At 55.4% G+C, this 22,999-nt stretch overlaps 1 protein-coding gene across 3 annotated transcripts in view; it reads left to right on the forward strand.

Moving 5' to 3' along the window:
- The window catches only part of Septin9 (septin 9), a 165,952-nt gene that overhangs the window by 12,884 nt on the left and 130,069 nt on the right, over nucleotides 1-22,999 (forward strand). For 2 of the 3 annotated variants that reach the window (XM_010618478.3, XM_010618474.2), the window contains exon 2: nucleotides 11,894-11,950. In XM_010618478.3, coding sequence (XP_010616780.1) covers nucleotides 11,894-11,950 — 57 coding nt within the window. Of the gene's footprint in view, nucleotides 1-11,893; nucleotides 11,951-21,528; nucleotides 21,621-22,999 lie in introns of those variants that run through there. The other variant, XM_010618479.3, reaches the window with a different exon arrangement.

Below are 22,999 nucleotides of genomic sequence, written 5' to 3' on the forward strand. Positions count from 1 at the left end.
GGGAGGAGGAGGGGGAGGAGGAGAGGAGGTGACTTCTTGCCAATGTTGGCATCACGCTGCCTTCCGGACCAAGGTGTGGCCACCGGGGTGCGGGGTGCGTCACGTCATTCCAGATAGCAGAGCTTCCTGGTAGCTGGGGGTTAACCCTTCCCTGCCAGGCCTTGGCATCGCTGTTTCTCTTCTAAGGAAATTTTTCTGCACCATAAACACACTGTGTTTCTGTTCTTTCCTTTGGCTTTGTGTTGTTATTGTTGGCTGGTGTCAACTCTATACTGTTACTTATTGTCAAGTAAATGGGACCAGGAAGCTGAAAGGGAAAATGCAGCCTTCCCAGGTTTCCTAGCATTTCCTCTTGGGTCCCTTCAGGGCTTGTCCCCACATGTGCACGGCAAGTCATTTAATTATCAGAGGTACAGAACATGGTTTCAGGGTTGTGTATTCCCCATAGAGAGGATGTTTAATTCTGCCCTTTTCACTGGAAATCAAATCTCAGGGATGGCCCATAATTACCACTTTCATGGCTTTTTGGAGTAGGGGGGCCCATAACTAACCAAGCCATGTTGGCAGCAGCTTTTGGAAAGCAAGGGCCGGTGTGGATCCCACTGCCCTGGCTGCACCTCACAGCTCTGAGACATGGGCTGGTTGGATGCCAGCTTCAACCTGGGAGCTTGCTGTCTTCATATCAATTTTTGGATCCACTTGCTTTTCGGCTGTTTTTGTCTTCAGTAAGTCACAGTGAGGCAGTGTGTGTGTGTGTGTGTGTGTGTGTGTGTGTAAATGTCTCCAGATAGCTAATTTCAGAAGACAATTAGCCAGGGTGAATCTCTTCTCTAGCATTTCTGGAGTTGCCCGCAAAACCATAAAAGGACCACAGCATATAAGACATCTCATGGACTGAAAATGCCACCTGCTGCTTAGCATATGGTCCCTTCCCCGGTCCCACAGGTGCACCTGTACCCCAGGAGTGGGCTCTGTTTCCTTGGGCCAGCCTGAATGAATCTGGGAGATGGGCCGTTTCCCCTGGCTGACCCAGCTACCTTAGCTGGTGACTACTCATCCTGCCAACTGCTAGTTCAAGTGCCCATTTCTTCTAGAACCTTCTGGTTGCTCAGGACAGCCAACAGGGCTGTCACTGTTTTGATCCCCAGGCCTCAGTCTTCCTCCCGTGGTTCTGGCCAGTCCTGACCTGCCCTCTCCATGGTCCATCCCTGGGTAGCCGTCCAGTGAGCTGATTAAGGTGGCACGGAGAAGCCCACCTTGTGGGTGACATGGGTGTCTGTTGAGCAGCCTCCTGTGCTCTGGGGCCCCCGCCTGTGGCTCTTTGGGGGCGCTCAGGGGTTCTGGTCACTGGCTTAATGCTCCCCTGTGGCTGGCTCAGGTCTGTGTGTGGCTGTTCTTGGCTGTGTACTGGGGTCCAGCATGGATGCAGGGACTCCTCGAAGACTCAGAACAGAAGGGCTTACATGGAAGGAACTTTTTACACAGATGATAGAGTAGCTGAAAAGCCAGTGGGAGACAGAGAAGCCTCCGGGGCTAATATAGGCAGTGTGGGGCTTATCCAGCTCTTTAGAGACAGGAACGAGTGTGCAGGGAGCCTCAGGTTGCATCCTCAGAACCACCACCCAAAGGAAAAAAAAACTGTAAAATTTATAATTTGTTAGTCTCTTTTGTTCTAAATAATGATGATCTTATTATACATATTATATATTGTCAGCCCTTAAATTATAAAGCTGTTATCAACTATCATAATTGTCACAAAATCCAGGAAAGTATCACTAGACTGACTCCCTATCGTGTCTCCAAAGGTAGCATTTTTCATCCTTTTTTTGGCACTACTTTATATGAGGATCTTGTGATATTATTTTCCACTGAGAGAATAGGAAGTTGAGTGATCAAGTTTTACTCTTCATTTTTGGTAGCTGGGATGCCTACATAAATGGAGGTTAGCTGGATGCATTGGTGCACACCTGTAGTCCCAGCTACTTGGGAGGCTGAGGCTGAAGGATCACAAGTTCAAGCCCACCTCAGGCAACTTTGGAATGGCCTGTCTCAAAACAAAATCAGCTGGGCATGGGCTACACCCTGTAATCCCAGCACTTGGGATGCCAAGGCAGGAGTACTGCCACAAGTTTGAGGCCAGCCTGGATTACATAGTGAGTTCAAGGTTAGCCTGAACTACTTAGCAAAACTTGGTCTAAAAAGAAAACAAAAAATGAAAAGGTTGGGAAATTTGTCCAGAGGTACTGGGTGGAGGTTAACAGCTTGTGGTGTGGCATTGCTACATCGTGTGTGTGTGTGTGTGTGTGTGTGTGTGTGTGTGTGTGTGTGTGTGTGTGTTTGTGTTTGTGTGTGTGTGTGATCCAGGGCCTTATGCCTGATAGGCAAGCACTGTACCACTGAGCAAATCCTCAACTTCGGCTACAATTTCTTGTCCTACACTTACAAGCTTTCTCCTAAGCTGTGTTTGATACGATTCCCATCAAGCAAGCACCAGCGAGGGGTGAGGCCTTTCTAATGGACCGGGTGCATCACTGTTTTACTTCTGATCGGTGAGACATTTTATTTTGACTTGGCACAGAAGAGACCCGAATCCCTCACTTACAACTTACCTCTGATGGTTGGAATAATTTCCATAGATTTGCTCCTGGCTCCAAGTATTTCAAACCCTGCTGCTCCCCACTGCCCACATTTCTCTGGCGCCGGGCGCTGCAGGACATGTTCATGTCTGATGGTTTTGGATTCTGCACGGTAGTTGGAACTGGATCTGGGCGAGGAGCGAGCGTTCCTGGAATCTGTTTCTACCTTGGGATGCCGAGCAGTCACTGAGCTACACATGGAAATAGCTGGGAATGACATAAATATGCCCCCACTCAAGCCAAGCTAAATACATCTCCAATTCAGCTTCTCCTTGGCAGGAGTCTCCAGATGCTAGCCACCCTTCACTGCCATCTCAGCCAGGAGAAGGTGTGCAGGGCAGGAACTCGCAGTAGAAATAAACTGTGACTTTAACCAATTGTAGTTCAAATATTGTCCATCTTGTGAAGGTTATGAAGAGCTTTTGGGCATGTGGACGTGTTGCTAGGGCCCTCTGAGTGCCCTGAGAAGGACCCATGCGGGTGAAGTGTCCTTGGTATGGTAGAACAATTAGCACTAGCGATTAGGCAGGGGTCTCCCGCTGCCCCAGATCGGAGGCTTGGAGGCAGGAAATCTTGTTACCACAGATCAGGGGCCAGGGTCCCTTCTGGGAGCTGGGACAAGCAGGAGCTGAAGTCACAGCAAAGACCAGTCCTGCTGCGGGGACACTTTCCCAGGCGGACGGGGGTGACCTCTCTGGCCTCTCCCTGCTCCCACCTTCCCATCTCCCTCCTAGTCTTCAGCACCGTGGCACCTGGACCTGCAGCCTGCAGTGGGCAGCTCCTCTGCCACAGCAAGACAGGCAGGGAGGTGAGGGGCGGAGGGCGGCCAGGCAGGACCAGGGCTGCTGTCTCCCCACCTCCACATGCCTCGGGGCCTGATCCGGTAGGATGGGCGTCCCTGTAAGAGGACAGAGATATCAAGACCCCTACCTCTCCACGGACTGTGGATGGAGAAAGGCCTCGAGAGGACACAGTGAAGGAGAGAGTGGCACATGGACCTTGGCCTCTCGGCCTCCATAACTGTGGGGAGATGAATTTCTGTTGTGGCGCCCCCCAGCGTGGGGTATTCTGTTACAGCAGCCTGAGAGGACCGGGGACACCACCTGAGTGGGTGCTGGTCGTGCTCGGAAAGTCTGTCTCATCTGAGGAAGCCACGGATGGGCTGTGGACACAGAGCTGTAGTTCCTGGAGTCTCCTTCCAGCTCTGCATTCTTTAAAAAGTATCTTTTGAGCTGCGTGATTTGGATCTTAAGTGTCCCCCAAAGACCCAATCAGCAGCATATGGCATTACTACTGGGAGGCAGGGCTAGCGAGAGGCCTTTAGGTCACCGGGAGCGGGCCCTTGAGGGGGACACGGGCACCCCAGCCCCTTCTGTCTCCGTCTTTGCTTCCCAGTGACAGCTTTGGTCCATGTCACATTCCCTGCCCTGATGTTCTGTGTCCCTGTGAGGGCCCAGAACAGTGGAGCCGAGGGACCATGGAAATCCAAATCCAAAGAAATCTTTCTTCCTTTGAAGTCAGTTTTCTCAGGTATTTTGTTATAGGGACAATTGATGAATGCACCTGCTAAATGCCAGGTACAGTAGCAAGAACTACTGGGTATAGTGGTGGGCAAGCAGTTCCCTTCTTTCTTGGAGCTTCCCTTTTAGGTGAAGTACACAGAAAGCAAACCCATCCATCCATCCATCCATCTACTTAAAAAAATCATGTGGCACTGAGTGCTGTGCAAAGAATTAGGATACAGTGGTTTGGTAGGAAGTGGCTGATGGCTGTTCAGATTGGTGGTGAGAGGTCACAGAGAAGGTGACAGAAGACAGAAAGGAGCCAGCCATGCAAAGATCTTGGGGGAGCAAGCTTGCAGGTTCCAGAAACAGCTGGAGCCGGGCAGGGGAGAGGAAGGGAGTGCCGGTCAAAATGGAGGCTGGGACAAGATTAAGCATCCTTTCCCTTAACCTCAGTCATTTCATCCATAAAAGGAGGAAGATGTATTACCCCCAAAAGTTGCTAGTGCCCAGGACAGCGTCTGGAATATCAAAAGCCTTCAATAGGTGACAGGGTACTATTGCTCTTAGCACATTTTAACTCCCTGGAATAATGGGGCTGTCCTTGCTGTGTTTTGCAAATTTTCATTCATCGTTTGGAGTTTGCTTCTTACATTTAGGCACTGTTGCATTTAAAACAGCTTCAGGATGTTGGACTGATTCACACTCACAAAGTTCGCAAGAGCCAGACAACCACGAGGTCAGTGCCATGAAAAGTACGGCTGTCCATAGGGCTGGGACATTTGCTGTGGTCAGGGCACATTTGTCCCTAGAGAAACATCTGCTTGGGGAACTGAGTCAACAGCAGAGTGGCCAGGGATGCAGTGTGTAGCCCTGAACACTAGTGAGATCCAAGGGTCCCTCAGGCCTCCTGAGAGCCTTCCCTCCACAGCCACGGTGAGGGTCCTGGGGATGGGGAGCTAACCGTTATGGGAACGGGACAGTTTTCTCCTTGTTCTCAAAGCCCTGCTCCCCACTGCCCGCCCACACACACCAGAGCTTCTCCCCTGGGGGCGCGGCTGGGCCACTATGGGGCCCGGGTGCCTGGAGAATGCTGGTCACGGGCAGGGGAGGCTGGCCGGCCCGACCCCTGCGTTTCCTGTCCTCTGACCTCTGGCTGTGTGTTTCTCTGCATCTCACTTTCTGGCCCCTTCAGTTTGGTTTCTTTGGAGGGCGAGAGCCCAACCCACGGGCTGACTTTGTGAGTCCCTCGCTCTTGCATTGTCCTGATGATTCCTGCTGCGGGTTGGTGGGCATCTTCCTGGGGAAGGTTCGTCCCGGAGCAGGCTCTCCCGGAGCCTTTGATTTTGTACCTCTTGTTGGCGACTCACTGTGTGTGACTCCGAGGCCCGTGGGCTGGGCTGACCTGAGCAACTCTGTGTAAATACCAGACTGGAGTCCTGCATCTTTCTCCTTGGTCGCTCCACTGTCGGGCATTTCTGGAGGCTGAGGCCTTGCTTGGCTGAGAGCTGAGAGCTGAAGGAGCCGTGGATCAGCCCTTCTGTCAGCCCAGTCTCAGAACCTGTTGCCTCTTCAGACGATGAGTTCAGTTTGAATTTCAGATAAGCAAGAATTCATTTTTAGTATGAATATGTCTCACAAAACCTTTGGAGCACACTTAAGCCTCAAATTTATTTGTTGATTATCTGAAATGCAAATTAAACCAAGTGTCCCGTGTTCTCCCTGGTGCCTCTGCAGGGAGGCACTCGGGGAGGGGAGCTGCAGACCCTCAGTGAGCGCTGATGTCTCATGGGAGACGTGGCCACCTGGCTGTTGGAATGCCAGCTTCCGGTGCAGGCGGAACAAACATATGGATGTGCCGATCTTACTGTCCCCATCTGTGAGCCTGATACCCACTGGGCTCACCGCAGAGAGAGGGGCCTGGCCACATGGGTCACCTCTGAATCCATGGCTTCTTCAATCGTGTCTGGCATAGACTAGGTGTTTGATAAATATATATATATACATTTTTTTTAATATATTGGGGATTCAACTTGGGACCCTGCGCTTTTGAGGCAGGAGGCGGTTGATAAATATTTTCAAGCAACCATATTTTGTAGACATGGAAACTGAGGCCCAAGAGATGAAACCCTTCCCATAGTAAGAGCAAGTGGCAGCCTTGTCCCCTCTCTCTGCTCCCACAGACACACCTGGGCCCGGTAGGCAGCAGCACCTTTGGGGGCTTTCTCCAGCTTCTGGCCCCGTGGTGGACACAGGCCAAGGGGTTACCTGCTGGGACCAGGGTGTGTGGCATTGTGTAGCTGGGCTTGCCTTTCATGGGAGATGCCCTCCACTTTACCACGGGGTGGAGAAGGGTCCAGCACCCTGCTTTCCAGGCTGCCAGCTCTGCTGAGATAGTGTTTGATCTTCTGCAGGACCAGGATCAGAAGGCAAAGGATTTTTGCCTTATGGGTGAATAAACTGAATTTTGCAGTTGGTCTAATCTGTAGCTCCAGGTGTTGGCCCCTTAAGGGTGGGAAAGATCACCAGTGCTGGGGGCTGGGGCTCTCCTGGAGGGTCTCGGCTGGACTCACCTCCCCCACGCACACTTGTGCAGCAGCCAGGGGCCACATTATCTCCTTATCTCTGAGTCCTTGGCAGGTGGCTGCGAGATAAGCCTGGAATCCGCTCTTCACGCCCACCTGCGCCCTTGACTCTGATCAACCTGCTTCTGTGAGCAAACAGGGAGAAGGGGCTGGCGACCACGTGTCCTGGAGCCCCCATCCCAAGCCCCAAGCCCAGAGAAAGGGCAGCCAGAGCAGAGACAGGGCTTCCCCGGCCAAGGGTCCCCAGGAGCCACCTCCTTTCCTGAGGGGCTGTCGTGAGCTCTTGAGAAAGAACTGGGCATTGATTTTTGTCTGTGGACCGTCTTGTGTCAATATTGAAGACGGATGTTTGTGCACAGCGAGTTCTCACAGGGCCTGCTGGTAGAGGCCGGCTGTCCAGGCCCCGGGCTTTGTCAGCGCAGGAAGAGAGTGTGGGGACGGCGGGAACAGAGTCGCCTCCCACCCAGGATGGAGAAGCTGTGGGGGACCCCAGCGGGTTTGAGGATAGGGAGCAATGCTCAGAGGAGGCCGACGCGGTGCCCGGGCCTCCCGGCCATCAAGATGATGACAATAATGCAACAAATCCGGAGTCCTTTTAGCTACGCGATGCCTGGCCAACCATTTCAACCCTTTATTTACCAGGTTCTGTCATAAAAATGTGGTGAAAGAAAACAGTGAAAAGGCCTCCACTCTGAGAGACTTTGCTTTCTTGTTTTCGGGACCCCCACACCACGCGCCTGGGGGAAACCCCGTGGGTAGGCACTGGGCTTCCAGATGCATGGCCAGGGCGCGGGGGGTGGGGGGGCGTGCGCGTGTGCAGAAATGGGGCGTCAGTCAGGACAGCGCCACTGTCCTTGGGGTCCTGGAGGGAGACGCGCCCCAGGGTCCCTGGGGCTCCCTGCTTCTCTCCAAGGCCAAGGGCAGGAGAGCCTCGCCTGCCTGTGTGGGGCGTGCTTCCTCCGGCTTTCTGGGCTGCGTTTTCTCTCCGTTTGCAATGCTGGCAGCCCGTGGGGCTTCCAGGCTCACTGGAAGCGTGTTTTTTGTTTTTGCTTTTTGGTACCGGGGATTGAACGGGTCCTTGTGCTTGTGAGGCGGGCGGCGGAACCACTGAGCCAAATCCCCAGCCCATGGAAGCGTGCTTTAATGTTGTAGCCTCGACCTCGTAGGTTTTGCTGGTGCTTGTTACCAGCCTGGGGTTCTTGAACATTTATGAACCCGTCTTTGTCCTGAGCCAGGCCAGCGGACGTGAGGAGAGGGGCTCTCAGCAGCCGTTGGTGGGACTCGCAGGGAGGAGCCCCCCAAATCCTGACTGTTTTCCTGGGATGGGGGAAACTGCCCGTTTTCCCTTAATGTGTCCTCCCTCAAGGGCCAGGAGGGATCTGGCTTCCCTAAATTAGGAGGGAGTGGAGTAAAACTCCCGGGGCCTTTTTGGGGGGCAGCAGTGCTGGGCCATTGCTTGAATGGCCTCGGTTAGAACTCATATTTTATTAGACAGCTCCAGCCCGGAGCAGTCTAATTATAGTCCCTGCACCCGGGGTGGTGTGCGTGGCTAATATAATAACAATGTTGTAGAATATAATTATTCTAATAACATCATATTTTTGAATGTTTATTTTGTGCCAGACTTCTCCCTTTCTTGTTAATGCCAAGGGCTTCTGATATGTAGCCTCACTTGTGTAACATTTAAAAGTCATTTTTTAAACTGATATATCAAAGTTATTCTTGTTTGGGGCAGTGCTGGGGATCGAATTCAGGGCCTCCCACATGCCAAGTGCTGGCTCTGCTACTCCGCCGTAGCCCTGGCCCAAAACTGAGGACCGTGGTGTGATATTCAGTTGCACGTCTACATTATTCCACTGTGTAATGTTCAAATCGGGCAAGCTTACCCATCCTGAAACATTTATCAATCTTTTTTTTCTTTGGTACTGGGGATCAAACTCGGGACCTTGCACTTGCGAGGCAGGCGGCAGCGCCACTTTTCATCGGGCCTTTATGGTGAGCATGTCCCAGACCCCTTCTCCTAGCTCTTTTCACTGCCTCTCAATGACCTTGGAGGAAACAGCAAAGTCTCCACCCCCAGGGATACCACGAGGAAGCTGGGATCAGAGAGGGAGCATCGCAGTCCGTGTGCCGGGGCTCTCTCTGTATTTGGACCCTGACCTCTGATTGCTGAATTTCCTGCCTCCCAAGTCTCAGAGGATTCCCACCATTTGGTCCTAACTCCAGACAGCAGTTTCATAGGGTGTCCTCTAGCTTCTGAATGTCTTCTTTTTTCTTCTCATTTATTGAACTCATTCTGCAGTCCAGGCGGGCCTCAAGCTCACAGCGATCCTCCTGCCTCAGCCTCTCAAATTCTGGAATTACAGGCGTGTGCCACCATGCCTGGCCAGAATGTTTTATTTTCAAATCACTTAAAAATAACTCAGTTCTCTACTGGAATGCAGAGTCATTAAATGTCTTGGATGCAGGCCTGGGGCTGATCCCCCGGGTCTCTTCCGGGGATGGCAGGCGTGCCGAGAGAGTGCCTGGGATCTCATTTCCTCTCCCTTCCTTGTAAATGGAGCACATTTTGCATTTTCTCTGTGCCAGGGGCTGCCTGGCACCAGATGCCCATTTTGGGAAATGAGAATAAATAAACAGTGCAAATAAGATACAAACTCCACCCCAGAAATCAGAAACACATGCTCTTTTTCTCCTCACTGGTTCTACACCCTACATGGATGGGGGGTGGCGAAGGGGTCAGATGCCCTGGGGGTGGGCCTGCATGGATCCTCTTGCTTGCACTTTAGCCTGGAAGCCAGGGGGGAGGGGTTCTGGCTGGCCCTGGGGAGGACAGGGTAGCTTCTGGCCCTGGCACCCCTGTAGTGTGAAGGCACAGCGGAAATTGACTCAGTGCACAGGAATGCTTGGCCCTGTCTTCCCGGCTGGGCTGGCCATGCCTCACCCTGTGGTTTCCATACTGGAGGCAACCTGGACTTAAGGATATGGTTGCCCATTGCTGACACCACTCAGCCCTGGATAGCTGCATGGCCCAGCGATTCAGTGATGGCACGCATGTGGGCTGTGGGGCAGAGGGCGGAGACTGTCATTGTCACGGCCTGCAGCATGCCTCCAGGTTGATTGAAGGGTTCACTGCCATCAGTGGTGAGGGGACCTGAGGTTGGAGACGGGACCCCCAGATTTGCTCCTCTGCCCCTCAGGAACAGAGCCTGGGAGTAGGGCCTGCACCCCCAGCCACCCCAGCCCTGGGCAGCCTGCGTGAGCCACACTCCAGGTCCCCCTCTTTTGGGTTTAAGGGAACCGTTAGTTCTGGGAGCCAGACATAGGCCCTTCCCCACCACCCAGGTTTGTGGCCCTGGGCAGCCTCTGTCCAGCAGGGCAGGTTCAGAATCTGAGTTCCTGGCCTGCTCTGCGTGGCTGAGCAGTGAGCCAGGCGTTAAATCAGTCAGTGGGCGCTGGGGGGAGGGTGCTGGCAGACCCCCTCCATACGTGGTCACAGCATAGCTGACGTGGGCCTGGGGTCCTGCTGGAGGATCCAGCTGCTGCTGACTGATGGGGAGCACCTGCCTGCTGGGCTTCGAGGGTGACTGAAGGAGCACTAAGCCGTTCAGCTGTCCCTCCTCAGGGCCCTCCCCCACCCAAGCTGGACGCTCCCATCTGCCGCTGACAGTGTTGCTTTACATCGTGAGTGAGCTCAGCTAAAATGGGGCGCTTCCTGGAATTCCCCCAGCTCCAGAGGATGCGTAAGCTTAGAAGTGACTGGCGCTCTGCCTGTATCAGTTCCTTGGTACCCATTCTGCCGTTGGTTGCTGAGTCCTTTGCCAAATCCAGTGTCCTGCAGATGTGGGGTCTGTGTTACACCCTGGGAAGCAGGGTAGGATGGGAGGTGTGCGGGACCTGCCTCAGCTCTGGAGCCTTCAGAAACCAGCATGGCTGCACCCACTGTTTCCTGGTCCCAGTGTAGGAGTGGGCTTGTGGGAGGGATGCGTAGATGGGCAGGGTTGTGGGTGGATGGGTGGATGGGCGGTGGAGGATGGGTGGTGGATGGGTGGTGGATGGGTGGAAGGATAGCTAAGTGGACGGTGAATGGATGGTGACGGGTGGGTAGATGAATGATGGCTAGATAGGCAGGTGGATCAGTGGACAGATGGTGAAGAGTAGTGGGTGAGTGGGTGGGTGGATGAGTGGGTGAGTAGGCCGGGCCCATGTGGCTGGGTGTGGGTGGCTGTGTGGGTAGATGCGGCAGGACTTCGGCATTCTGGGGAGGAGTCTGCAGCAAGGGTGGCTGTCGGACAGCGGCGACTGCAGGGAGGCATCTGATGCTAGCCTGGGCCCGTGTCTTACTGGTGGGGTTGGGCATGTCCTTGCTGGGCTAGCCTGGAGAGTCCTTGAGCTCCCTGAAGGATGGCTGCATGGCTTTGCCAGGTTGGGGGCACCATGGCCTGGCAATAGGAAGGCAGCTGCAGGTGCCCTTGTTTGGCCCCTCCCGGCAGCAGCCTTTGGCATTTGCTCAGCTTAGCACCTTGCAAATCTCACCGAGCTGGGACCTGCCTGCTGTTGGCCTCTCCAACCAGCAAGTGCTGGCCAAGGGGTGTGGTGTGTGCAGGAGGCGGCGTGTGCAGTGCACCCATGTGGGGCTCTGTTGTTCTCTCCTGGGGAGGGGAAAGAACAGCTCAGCATGCTCCTCCACATCCAGCCTGGCTCTCTCCAGCCCTTGGAGACGAGAGGGCTGGGACGGGGATGCCCACGGGTCACAGACCCTGGTGCAAGAAAACTGTTCTAGGAGAGACTGGCCTGGGCCTGGCTGAGCTCCAGCCCATTTCCCTCTGCAGACTGCCACACCAGCAAGGACGCTTGAGCCCGGCCCAGATCTCCAGATCTCAGAGTCTCAGTGGAATCGGCTCCTAATCACTGTGTGGCCTCAGGCATTGGCTGTCTTATCTTTGAAGCCAGGTAGTGGTGGTTGGGGTAGGAATTGTGCAAAGGGTTTGGCCCAGTGCCTGCATCCAGGTGAGTGGCTGTGACCACTCCAGGGTACAGGTCTGCTGGTCTGGAGTTACCTGGTTCTGGAGCCCTGGCAGGTGCAGAAGTGACACACACGTGTTAAGTACCCACCAAGTGGGACAGCCTCGGTGACCTTGAGTGACCTTTGCCTTTTGTCTGCCTTTAGGAGTCACACGGACCTCTAGTGGCCGTCTCCGGAGGCTTGGCGACCCAGCGGGCCCAGGTGAGTGGCTTGCTTGGCCTTGGCCCTTTCAGACTTGAATCTCCACTTGGCATTTCTGGAGGGCAGAAGCTCTTGCCCACTGCCCAGGGAGACAGCAACTTTGATGGTTCCATAGATAAGTGTCTTCCAGGCCTGTTGACACAGCTCTGCTAGAGACAGCTCCTCTGGGATGGGGGCCACCCACCGCTATGCATAGGACACCTAGGCAGAGGCGAGAGACAGTGGGAGGTGGGTATGGTGGGGGGGGCTGTTTCCTGGTGCTGGGGGCTGGTTGTGCCTCGGAAGGGTAGCTTTGTCTGTGGCTGCTCCGTGCTGAGTCCGTGTCCAGGGTCTCCTCAGCTGGCTCACTGTCACCTAGTGGGGTAGACAATGCCCCGCGGCTGGAGCAAAGACTTGGCGCCATCCAGGGCTACATCAGTGGCCCCTAATGAGGCGTCACACATAGTTTTTGGGTGTTTTTGTGTGTTTGAAATTTTTCCTCAATAACCAGCGTGTGTGTGTGGGGGGGGAGTGGCCAGACACTGTCCAGTCGAGCTTTGGGATGCCAGGAGCAGGAGCTACCTCTCCTGGCATGGAGAATGCTTGCCAACCCCACGGTCCAGCCCAGGCAGAGTAGAGGGACAGCAGGGGATGGGGTTGGTTGGGGGCTCTCCCTCCTTTGACCCCAGGTCTGAGCCTGTGTGTCCTCCCCATGAGCATCCCCAGCCCTGCAGATGTGACCATCACAGGCTCCTCTGTCCTGGAGCCCACCTTGTCACTTCTGGCCAAGCTGGGGCACACGTGTGCATTCTGGTGGCCTCTATTCAGCGAGGACATTGAGTCACAGAGATGCAGGGGTTGGGCTCCCATGAGAAACAGTATGCTCCTGTGTCGGGGACCAACTGGGTGCCAGACCCCAGCTTGGATGGGGGAGATATGGGCTCAGAACAGCTGCTCTAGACGAAGAGACAGAAGCTACAGAAGGACACAGCAGAAACCCACACCAATAAATGGTGAGTCAGGGCTGTCACGAGACCCAGGGCTCCAGCTCACCCTCCTCCAGCTGTCCCGGTCCCTTGAGGAGTCCTTGGGGACAACGGGCAAGACCCAGGACGCCCCAGACCAGCCCTGCCCTGTGGAACAGCTAGCGATAGCACCCCATCTGCCCCGTCTGGGAGGGCGCACAGCCCATAGCCACATGTGCCTGTTGCCCATTCGAAGTACACGTTTTGCGCATTTCTTTTATTCACTCATTCACTTGCAGAGAGCTAATTTATTTATCAGCTTGTGGCCAGTGGCTGGGAAAATGGCGTCCTGGTCCACGCTGGGCCCCGGGATTCTGTACCAGCAGGGTCCCTGATCCCAGTTCCGGGGTCAAGCCTTGCCGCCGGTCCTCCAGGGCTTCGGGCTGTCTGGCTGTGGCCTTCGTTCATGTGAGGAGGATGGCTCTGTGCAGGGCGTGAGGAAGGGTGAGGATGTGTTACTGCGGGCGTGTAGAATATGGTGTGGGCTGCTGCGCGATGCACAGGCTGTGATGGCCACAGGCACAGAGACTGGGTGTGGGGAGGGGAGGCCCCTGGGTCTGCTGAGTGATTCAGCACCCGTGGCTAAGAGGCACTCCGCCCACGGCAGCCCAGCCAGCCGCCACCGCTGGACAGCCCAGCTGCTGCTGTGTCTGGGGCACTTTGGCTTTGAGCTGTCGGCCTCTCCACCCCTACTTCTTGCTGGCCAGCCTCAGTGCAGAGGGCTGGTGGGGCCCAGCAATTTGCAGGGGGCAGGTTGCAGGGGGCGGCATCCTGAGCCGCACGGACAAAGCCTGCTTCTGCCTGTTGCCTTCCTGGGCTCAGCCCGGCCAGTTCTGTGCCGTCAGCACTTGGCAGGGAGGCTTTGGCTGGCTTGGACGCCTAAGGCATAATTTGCCAAAGCCCAAAGCTACAAGCTGGTGATCTGGGTTTTGCCCGGGGCTGCCTGCTGACACACACAGTCCTCTCTCCGGGGCCGCCTGGCTCCGGCCAAGACACCCTTTCCTCTCTTCTCGCCTCCCAAGCCCTGCCTTGCTCTGCTGTGATCCAGACAGGGGGCTGTCTTGGGCCCCAGCCTCCCAATCACCCTGGCCAGTCTGTGGAGGATCCTACACCATCTCCTCCCCAGGAGGGCAGTGGACCACTCCACGGTTCTTCTTCCTGGGTCTCACATCCTTGGAGTTGAGTTTGGGCCTAGGCCAGGAATGGGCACTTGGGGCAAAAGCCACAGTCACACAATGACACAGCCAACCCTTTGGTGAGGTCACTCACTCTCCTTCCTGATGTTTTAAAATATAGAATTGTTGGACATATGAAAACACATAAAGAATAAAATACCAAGCCAGATGTGGTGGTATACACCTGTCACCCCAGTACTTGGTGAAGTCGATGTAGGAGAATCCTAAATTAGAGCACAGCATAGGCAACTTAAAGACCCTCCTCAAAATAAAAAAAATAAAACAAGGGTTGGGGAGGTAGCTCAGTGTGAAGGCGCTGGATTCAATCCCCAGTACAAAAGAAAGAAAGAGGAAAAGAATAGCGAGACACCTAGATACCCACTCTCCTGCCTAAGCAACGGGGCATTATAGGTGCAGCCGAAGCCCCACAACCCTCTCCAGCCCACCCTGCTCCTCTGACTTTGCCTCTGGCCCTTTGGGGATGGCTGAGCTGGGCCGTCCTGTGCTTGAATAGTCTGTGTCGCTGGTAGGGCCTCCTGTAGGGTCAGCGTCACATAACTGCTGTGCTCCTGGGTCAGCTCCGCTTTCTGCTTGTTCATCCAAACTGGCGGCCCTGAGATTCAGCCACAGGGTTTCGTGCAGCTCTGGTTCACACGTGGACTCAGGCCAGCAGTTCCACGCGGGAGTGGCTTATCCATTGCTTGGCCTGCCAGTGGGGGGTTGGTTCTCTGTCACAAACGCCAGTGTGTGTGTGTGTGTGTGTGTGTGTGTGTGTACGTGTGTGTGCCCCCAGATGGACTGGCCGGGCTAGACGGATGCCACCTTGGTGCTTCTGAATGGCCTTCCGGTTTGTTCTCCCACACTTGCCCCCTTTCTACTTCCCAGATGGCAGTCCTAGCAGACCTTTGCCCTGGTTCCCACACGCGCACAGTGTTTCCTGGTTACGCCGAGTATCCCTACCCCAGGCTGGGTCCCTGGAGCCTCTTCCTTCTGTGCCAACACCCAGTGTGTCTCCTCCAGGGGTCCTGCTTCTCCACCTGCTGATACCGTCGGGGTCTGTGGCTTCCTCGCCAGCCCCGCCGTCACTCCCAAGCAGTCACTCCCCAAGTCCGCGTCCATCCAGAACCTGGAACTGACCTGACCTGCAAACAGACTCTTTGCAGAGGCAATCAGTTAAAGACCTTGAGATGAGGTCATGCTGCGTTAGGGAGGGTCCTGAGCTGCAGCCACAAGCCGCGGGTCTCCTGGCAAGGATTCTTTCCTGTAGCCCTTGTGAGATCCCAGCTCTGCACTTTGGACTTCTGGCCTCCGGAACTGTGAGAGAGTCACATCCTACGTCCTTGAACTCAGTTTGTGGTATTTGGTTACCACAGCCGCAGGACACCCACGTACCTGCCCCCAGCTGTTGGGACAGACAACCCTTCCCATGGAGGAATCTCATTCTGTGGTTACTGGAAGGCGCTAAAGACCTCTCCCCTCTTGGCCAAGCTCCTGGGGCTGGTGACCCTCCCGCTTCCTGCTGCCCTTCCTCCCTTGATTGCACCTCTGTAAGGCCACCCTGTTCCACCCAGCCTAAGACTGGTGACACTCGGATGTCACTGCTTAGCTGCCACCGTGGCCAGCAGACAGCAGGTGCCCAGAGGGCAGGGCTGTCACACTGCTCCCGCTGTTTGCCAAGGCTCCATGCACGTGTGTCAGCCACGTGAGCAAACCATGGCTCCTGGAGGCAGTCGGGAGGAGAAGGGCCCCGGGGTCTTACTGCCGGGACCTTGGCTTCTTCTTTCTTCTGCCACCCACTGGTGCCCACGCTCCCTTCTGGAGAACCAAGGCTATCAGGCTGGAAGTCCCAGCACTGACCTTAACCTCTGCCTGCCTAGTACCCCCAGGTTGCCAAGATCTTGTCACCACCGCCTCCACCCCGCCACACGTGCACACGTTAGCCTTTGAATGGGCTGCCACGGTGCTGGCCATGTCCTGATCAGGTCTCCACCGTCCCTCCTTGGACACGAGTATCCTCATCCCCACACTCTCTCACTACCACCGTCCCTCCTGTACAGGGCTGATTTATCAAGTGCCTCTGGCCGGGGACGGGGCCAATGGCTCCTTCCACCTAACCACGGTATGTGCATCAGTCCTGGTCACAGCCCTCTCAGGACAGAGCCCTTGTCCCACCCCTCATCAAGACTCAACACTGAGCCCTGGCCGCTGGCACTGATGCTTCCCAGCCTGGCCCTAACCCCTCTCCACCTTTGCCCTTCTGCCTTCCCCCTTCCTGACCCAAGAGCTCTACCTTGGGATGGTCGCCTTATTGTCAGCCCCGGAGGAGTTCTCTCCACAAAGCAGTTCTCTCAGTCTTCTGGTCCCTGCTGGGCTCTGGGATGAAGTGGGTTCCTCTTGTCACCTCCCCTTGGCAGGCCGGCCTTGGTTGTTTCTGTCTCCTCTCCGCTGCTCGGTGGCCTGAAGCCGGCTGATGTGCTCTTCCGGTGCTCCACTGCCGAATTGGATTTAGGAAGAGTTTGGGGAGAATTGGCCAAAATGCTAGTTTAAAATAGAAATATCGGCCTTCTTTTGCTTTTACCGAGACGTAGCTCTTCTCTTTGTTTGCCTTCTGGGGAAGCAAGTTATAGCGGAGACCGCGTCTACAGGGAGGAAGAGAAAGGAACAAAGAGAGGTCTGGGAAAATTGGGTAGACACTGGGTACTTCCAGCTACGTATTTAAATTTAAATTATGGACGTAAGTGAAAAGTTCTGCTCCTGGGCGGCACTGTCCCTCCACACAGGCTTGCTAGCCACGCGTGGCTGCCATACTGAAAAGTTCTTGGAGGAGGCCCTGTTCTGGGTCACGGACACACTGGATTCTCAGATCCTTCCAAGAAACATGTATCGAGCACCCACTGGGCAGGCAGAACGGTGGTGGGCTCCGGTGAGAAGTGGGCCCACCTACTGTTAGGGTGCACTCGGCAGAGGAGGGGACATCACCCCAAACAGGCGCCCCTTGCGGCCCCTGCATGAGTGGGGCGCCAGCTCTGGCTCCGGTCGGGCTGCAGCCCAGGACGGATGGCTGCACGTGAGGGCCCGGCAGTGGTGGGATCTGGCCTCCTGGGGTGCTCTGCTGTGTCTCGATCCCTTCCCCCAGCAGCTAGGGCCTAGGCCATTTACACCCGCAAACCCTGCAGCGGCCCCATGGGCATAGAGGAGCCAGGTTGTTATTTCCTTAGGAACAGCAGAATCTTGGGGTGCAATAAAAAGTGGAGGGAAGATTTGGGAGAGGAATGAGGTGGCCCCAGGCTGGGAAGCAGCCTGCTTTGGAGGCGTCATCAGCCAGGCCCAGAAGCTTCGGGTCTCAGCTGGTTGCCCATTCTGCTGGCAGGTGCAGAAGTGGGCTGGGGCCAGAGCCCTTTATTTGAAATTCAGGAAAGCAGATTTCAGTGGTTGAGTTGGGAGGAGCAGGAAATGGACAGAAAAGCCTTTTTTTCTCTCTGCTGGCCTTGTACCCAGGGCCTTACACATGCTAAGCAAGCAACTCTAACATGAGCCACATCCTCCACCCAGAAATCACTGTTTAACGTGAGAGTTGCATCTATCCTGGACCTGGCAGTAATCATGAAGGTTCGCACATCCCTGCATTAGGGAGGATGACATGGCAGGTGACAGAGAACAGCTCGTAGTGTCTGGAAGTAGCCCTCCAGCCCAGCCAGAGATTCTGCTGCTCCAGCTCCTCCATGGCCCTTCCTTCCCCTGGGGTGTGCGCCAGGAGCAAGCAGTGCCAACCCTATGAACCCCCTTTCCGGGGTCCCTGTTGCCCAGTGGCATCAGAATCGTGCAGAGCAAAGCTTGCTTTCCCAGATGGCTGGGCCAGCCCTGGGGCCCTGGCAGCTGTTGGCAGAGTAGGCCATCCTCAGGATACCTGGCAATGTTTTTTACCCCTCCCAGCAGGGCCCTGGGATGTGTGACTGTCCTTCCAAGGTGAGGGTGCTCAGCATGGTGTTCTGGGCAGCTGGGCTGAGGTGCTGCAGGGCGAGTGTGGGAACCCCCTGTCCCAGGAGGCCTTGGTCACAGCACCTGGGTACTGTGAGGAGGGTGGGGAGAGAGAAAGGCCTCAGGATTTTCCTTTTGCCCCATGGGGCCATGGGAGGGCCCCCACTGGAGTGCTCCCTACAGCGGAAGGATCTGACTAAGCCTCAAGAGAGACAGTTTCTCTCTTGCAGAGATCTCTCTGGAAGGCCTGTTGGATAGTGGCACCCAGACTGAGGGCAGAGCTGTGGCCAGAGGGCCGTGTCTCCACACACAGCAGCCGCAGCGCAGTCCTGGAGAGGCTGGGTGAATCCAGGATGCCCGCTGGACCTGAGATAGGGCTGAGGTTTCACACCGCACTCCCCCCTCCTCTGCAGGAGCAGCATGAGGACCCACTCGCGGGACCCGTGCTGGCCTTGCGGGTTGTCCCATGAGCGGGCCACTGTGGGCAGTGGGAGGCTGTCCCTGTGGCCTGGCCGTTCCCCACCTTTGCACCCTGATCTGAGCTGCTCTCGATGAACACAGCCACCATATTTTTTTTCAAATTCTCCCCTGCTTGGGCCAGAACATTTGGACTTTCAGGCATGGTGGGGAAGCGGGCCCTGATCCAAACTATGCTGTGAAAACCGAGGGTCAGGGCTGTGCTCAGCCACTCCAGTGAACCCTGGCTCCCACATTTCCGCAGGCAGACGCGGTCCCAAGGCCTCTGGGGCTTCCTAGCCCGCCCGCCCCATGGGTGTTGGCGCTGGAGTCCTGGCAGGGTTTCTTCTTTCTACTTTTCCTGCAGTTTCTAAACAGTACAAGAGACTGACATTACATTTGTCACCAGAGAGACCAGTAAGGTAAATTTTTAAAGTAAAAAAAGAGAGTAAATATATAAACAGACCAACCTCTGTGAGTCTCATGGTTCTGAGCCAATGGTAGTTCATAACGGTCTAACATATGTTTTAGGAGGATATAATGACAGCAAACAGCTGCTGGAACAGAGGCTTTCAGTGTGTCTGGGCTGCTGCCTTCGTGTCCTGTGGGTTAAAATGCCGCCAATTTCTTCTCTATGCTTCTGGAGGCCACAGGCAGGCCTGAACTTGGTGCTGCTGATCTGAAATCCTGTGTCAGGTGCCGTGGGGCTGAGCTCTCCTGAGAGGTTCGGAGGGAAAATCCGTTCCAGCCTCTTCCTGCTCCTGACAGTCCTTGGTTTGTGGCTGAATCACTAGCTGTCAGGGCCACTTCTTCCGCACTGTTTCTCTCGTCTCCTGTCTCCTCTGTGTCATCCCTCCTGGTTCCATCTGGGCGTGGTGGCACATGCCCGTCATCCCAGCATTCTGGGAGGCTGAGGTATGAGGGTCACAAGTTCAAGCACAACTTGGGCAGTTTAGTGACTTAGTGACACCCTGTCTCAGAATAAAAAAAATAATAAAAGGGCTAGGGATGTTGCTCCGTGCAAAGGCCCTGGGTTCAATCCCCAGTACTGCAAAACACAAAACAAAACAAGTCCCTCTTCTCTGAGGTTTGTTTGTTTTTTGGTACAGGGGATTGAACTCAGGTCCTTGCCCGTGCAAGGCAGGCCACCGAACCACTGAGCTAAATCTCTGGCCCTCTTCTCTGAGTTTTGTGGTGACCTTTATTAAAGGGGCTACCTGGGTAACCCCAGACAACCTATCTCTTTTCCAAATACGGTCACAGTTATAGGTGTAGGAACCAGGATATGATTTCTCCCATGTGTGTGTGTGTGTGTGTGTGTGTGTGTGTGTGTGATTATTCAGCCCCTTGCTATGTCCCAGAGCCTCTGGTCTGTCTCACCAATAAGACACTGTCCCTACCTTCTCTACGGTGTGCAGCTGCCCTGGGGACTGTCCTGCTGGCTGCGCAGGACTGGGTGGCTGGGAATTGTCCCCCCACCTCCCACAGAAGAGGCCTTTGCTATGAGAAATGTTCTCGGGGTCCTGCCTGACACAGGGAGATGACATCCTGAAGTGACATGTCATAGCCTTTGCTCTGTCTTCTAGAGACCTGTGCATAAGTCTTGCTTGGTCACACATAACTCCTGTGGCCTTTTAGGGCAGGGACTGTAAACTCACAGATCTCTGAGGGGCAGATGAATCACAAAAATGTGGGACGTGGTCATGTGGCAACTGGAAAATGTACATATTTGTCCAACAAAGGCACGAGCCTTCAGTCCAGCCCAAAGTGGTCAGGGAGGAAGGCTTCCCCGGATAGCCCTGTGTCCTCCCTTTTCCAGGAGGAGCTGAGACGCTGGAGGTTTTAGAGAAATAGCCTGAGTTTCAACGTTGACATGAATATATTATTTCCTTTACACAGAGTCGGGAAAGCAAAATCTAGCTCTGTCTGAGGTCTGATGGACCCTCCAGGCGAGGATGCCCCCACACCCTGGGGCCACCTCACTCTTACCACCCCTGTCCCCACCCAGCTGAGCTCCAGCTCACCTTCTGACTGGGACTAGTGGGGGCACTCAGGTTGCCAGGTGAACAGCCCGTGGGACTCCAGCAAACAGAGGCTGGCAGGAAACGGTGCCGAGCTCCAGCCTGGCCCCTGTTCCCAGGGCCGCTGTGTCTGGGGAAACCGGCAGCAAGAGACCGCTCCCTCCCAGGGGACCGCTGAGACTGACTGACTCATGCCTGTGCGGTAGGGATCTTCCAGGAAGCCTCGGTCCGGCTTGCCCCCGAGGCTAGGGTGGAGACTGCAGCTCCCCGGACACCACAGGCTATCTGGACGGGGTGCATCCTGGGCAGGTGACCTGGAACCTTCTCTCAGCCCGCCTGCTTGGGGGAAGCAGCCATCCTCCCACCGGCTCAGCCCAGTTGTAGGGTGAAGGGCTGGGCCCGCCAGGGCCGGCGAAGGGGAGGCAGGAACTAGGCTTTTTAAACACTTAAAGCCAAGGAAATCGCAGCACCGCTGGACAGGGAAAATGAAAGACTTTGGAAGTCGCCAGGAATTCGACTCTGTGAGTTGGTTTCCAAGAGCCTAAGTTAAGCATCTCCAAGTGGATATTTAAAAAGGAGCAGCGAGACGCAGGGCGGCGGGGCCGAAGGGGGTGGAGAGAGGAGCCCGCGCTGCCGGAAGCTGCACGCGGGCCCACTGAAGCCACCGCGGAAGGCTGGCCTGTCCTCCAGCGTGGGGAGCACTCGGCGCCCACCTCCAGCCCTCTGCCGACTCTTCCGATTCTCCTCCTCTCTTTTTCCTTCCTTTTCCCTCCCGTTTTGAAGAGACAATGCTACTTCAGTTTGGAGCACAAACATATGATCCACACATGGAAATGTGGTAATTTGGATGTATTTGTGATTGCAACAGATTGAAGAAATTAGACCAGACAAAGAGTGTTTTCGGAGGAGGAGGAGGCAGAGAGAAGGAGGGCAACAGGGGTGAGAAAGGAGGACGCCTCTGAACGGGGGGAAAGCCCGGACTCCCGCCGCCTGCTGCTAAATATATCCGCAGGAATGGAGAGGGACCGGATCACAGGTAGGCAGATCCCTCGTCCACCCTTACTCGCATCCCCGAACTCTGGGCTTTATTGATGCTTGGGAGAGCTAAGCATCCAAGGGTCTCTTGTACTCTTTTTTTTTTTTTTTTTTTTTTTTTGCGGAAATATTTCTTTTGCTTTTGACTGTGCGAAGTTTGTGGGATGGAAGGTTGCTCCCAAAACTGAGCTCTACCAAGCCTGGATTTTATTTAAACTCGGCTCTCCTCTCCCCTTGCTCTTTCTCTTTTATTTTTTCCAATGTGCCACTTTCACATCTGTGACCACCGTGAAAACCCAAATCATGGGCACCGAGGTCCGAGGAAAGGGTAGGGGTCCCGCTGGGCTGCTGGGCGGGGGCTGGGTTGGTCGGTCCACTGTGTGGTTTGTTTCTTTGCTGCTAGCCAAAGTCTGTCTTCAAGGCCGCCTTGGTCTCCTCCCTGAAATAGCATCTCTGGGCCTTGCCAGCCGTTGATTATAGAGGTGGAGGTTCCTGGGGCTCAGAGGAGGCATGCACATGTGTGTGTGTGTGTGTGTGTGTGTGGGCACTTGCACACACAGGAACGTGCAACCCCCTTGGAGTCAGGACAGACCATGGGCTGCCGGCGCAAATGGAAAGGAAAGGAGCCCCGCCTTCCTTAGGGACTGAGCTCCCTGGGAAGTACTGAGGACTGAACCCAGGGCTTCCACACTGAGTCACCCCTTCACGCTCAGTCGCTGAATTCCCCAGGCCCGCTCCAACTCTCCCTCCTTCTGCCTCAGCCTCCCGAGTCCGGGAAACTCTCTTTTGGGCTCAGACCCTTCAGCTCTTGCCTGGCACGTGCTCTGTGGGGCTGCGGTTCTCACCGTACCCATCACTCCTGGTGTAGCCCAGAGCCAGTGAGGGGGCTGCCCTGTGTTTCAATGATGGCTGGGCCATGAGCTAAGCTCCGGGCTTCCTGTGTTTCGAGGTAGCATGGGGTCGTAGTGAGGCTGAGGGTGGTGCCTGTAGGTTCCTGTGTGTATGCGGGGTGGTCTCTGAGAGGCCAGGGAGGAGGAAGGCCCACCCAGCGCCCCTCAAAGGTTGCCATCTCTCCTGCCGCTTCAGGGGCCACTCAGGCTCGCTGATTCGATGTTGAGCTGGGGGGCAGCTGCCAGTCATCCCGATGGGGCACACACAGACGCCCGGTGAGGTGGGGCAGCCGCAGACTGCCGAAGGACGGCACGGTGGGTGAAAGTGTGGCCCGCTCTGTCGGGCTTAGTGACCCGGGCCGGCTGGGAGTGACAGTACCCGTGCCCAGTCTGCAGGGGGCACCGAGAGACCCTCCCTGGGGCTGGGTGGGTGGAGAGGTCCTGGAGCCGGTCACCTGCCACCAGAAGGCCCTGCTGCCAGCTCCAGGGC

Source organism: Fukomys damarensis, unplaced genomic scaffold (genome assembly GCF_012274545.1).
Source record: "Fukomys damarensis isolate Sample0158 unplaced genomic scaffold, DMR_v1.0_HiC HiC_scaffold_23, whole genome shotgun sequence".
Taxonomy (NCBI): domain Eukaryota; kingdom Metazoa; phylum Chordata; class Mammalia; order Rodentia; family Bathyergidae; genus Fukomys; species Fukomys damarensis.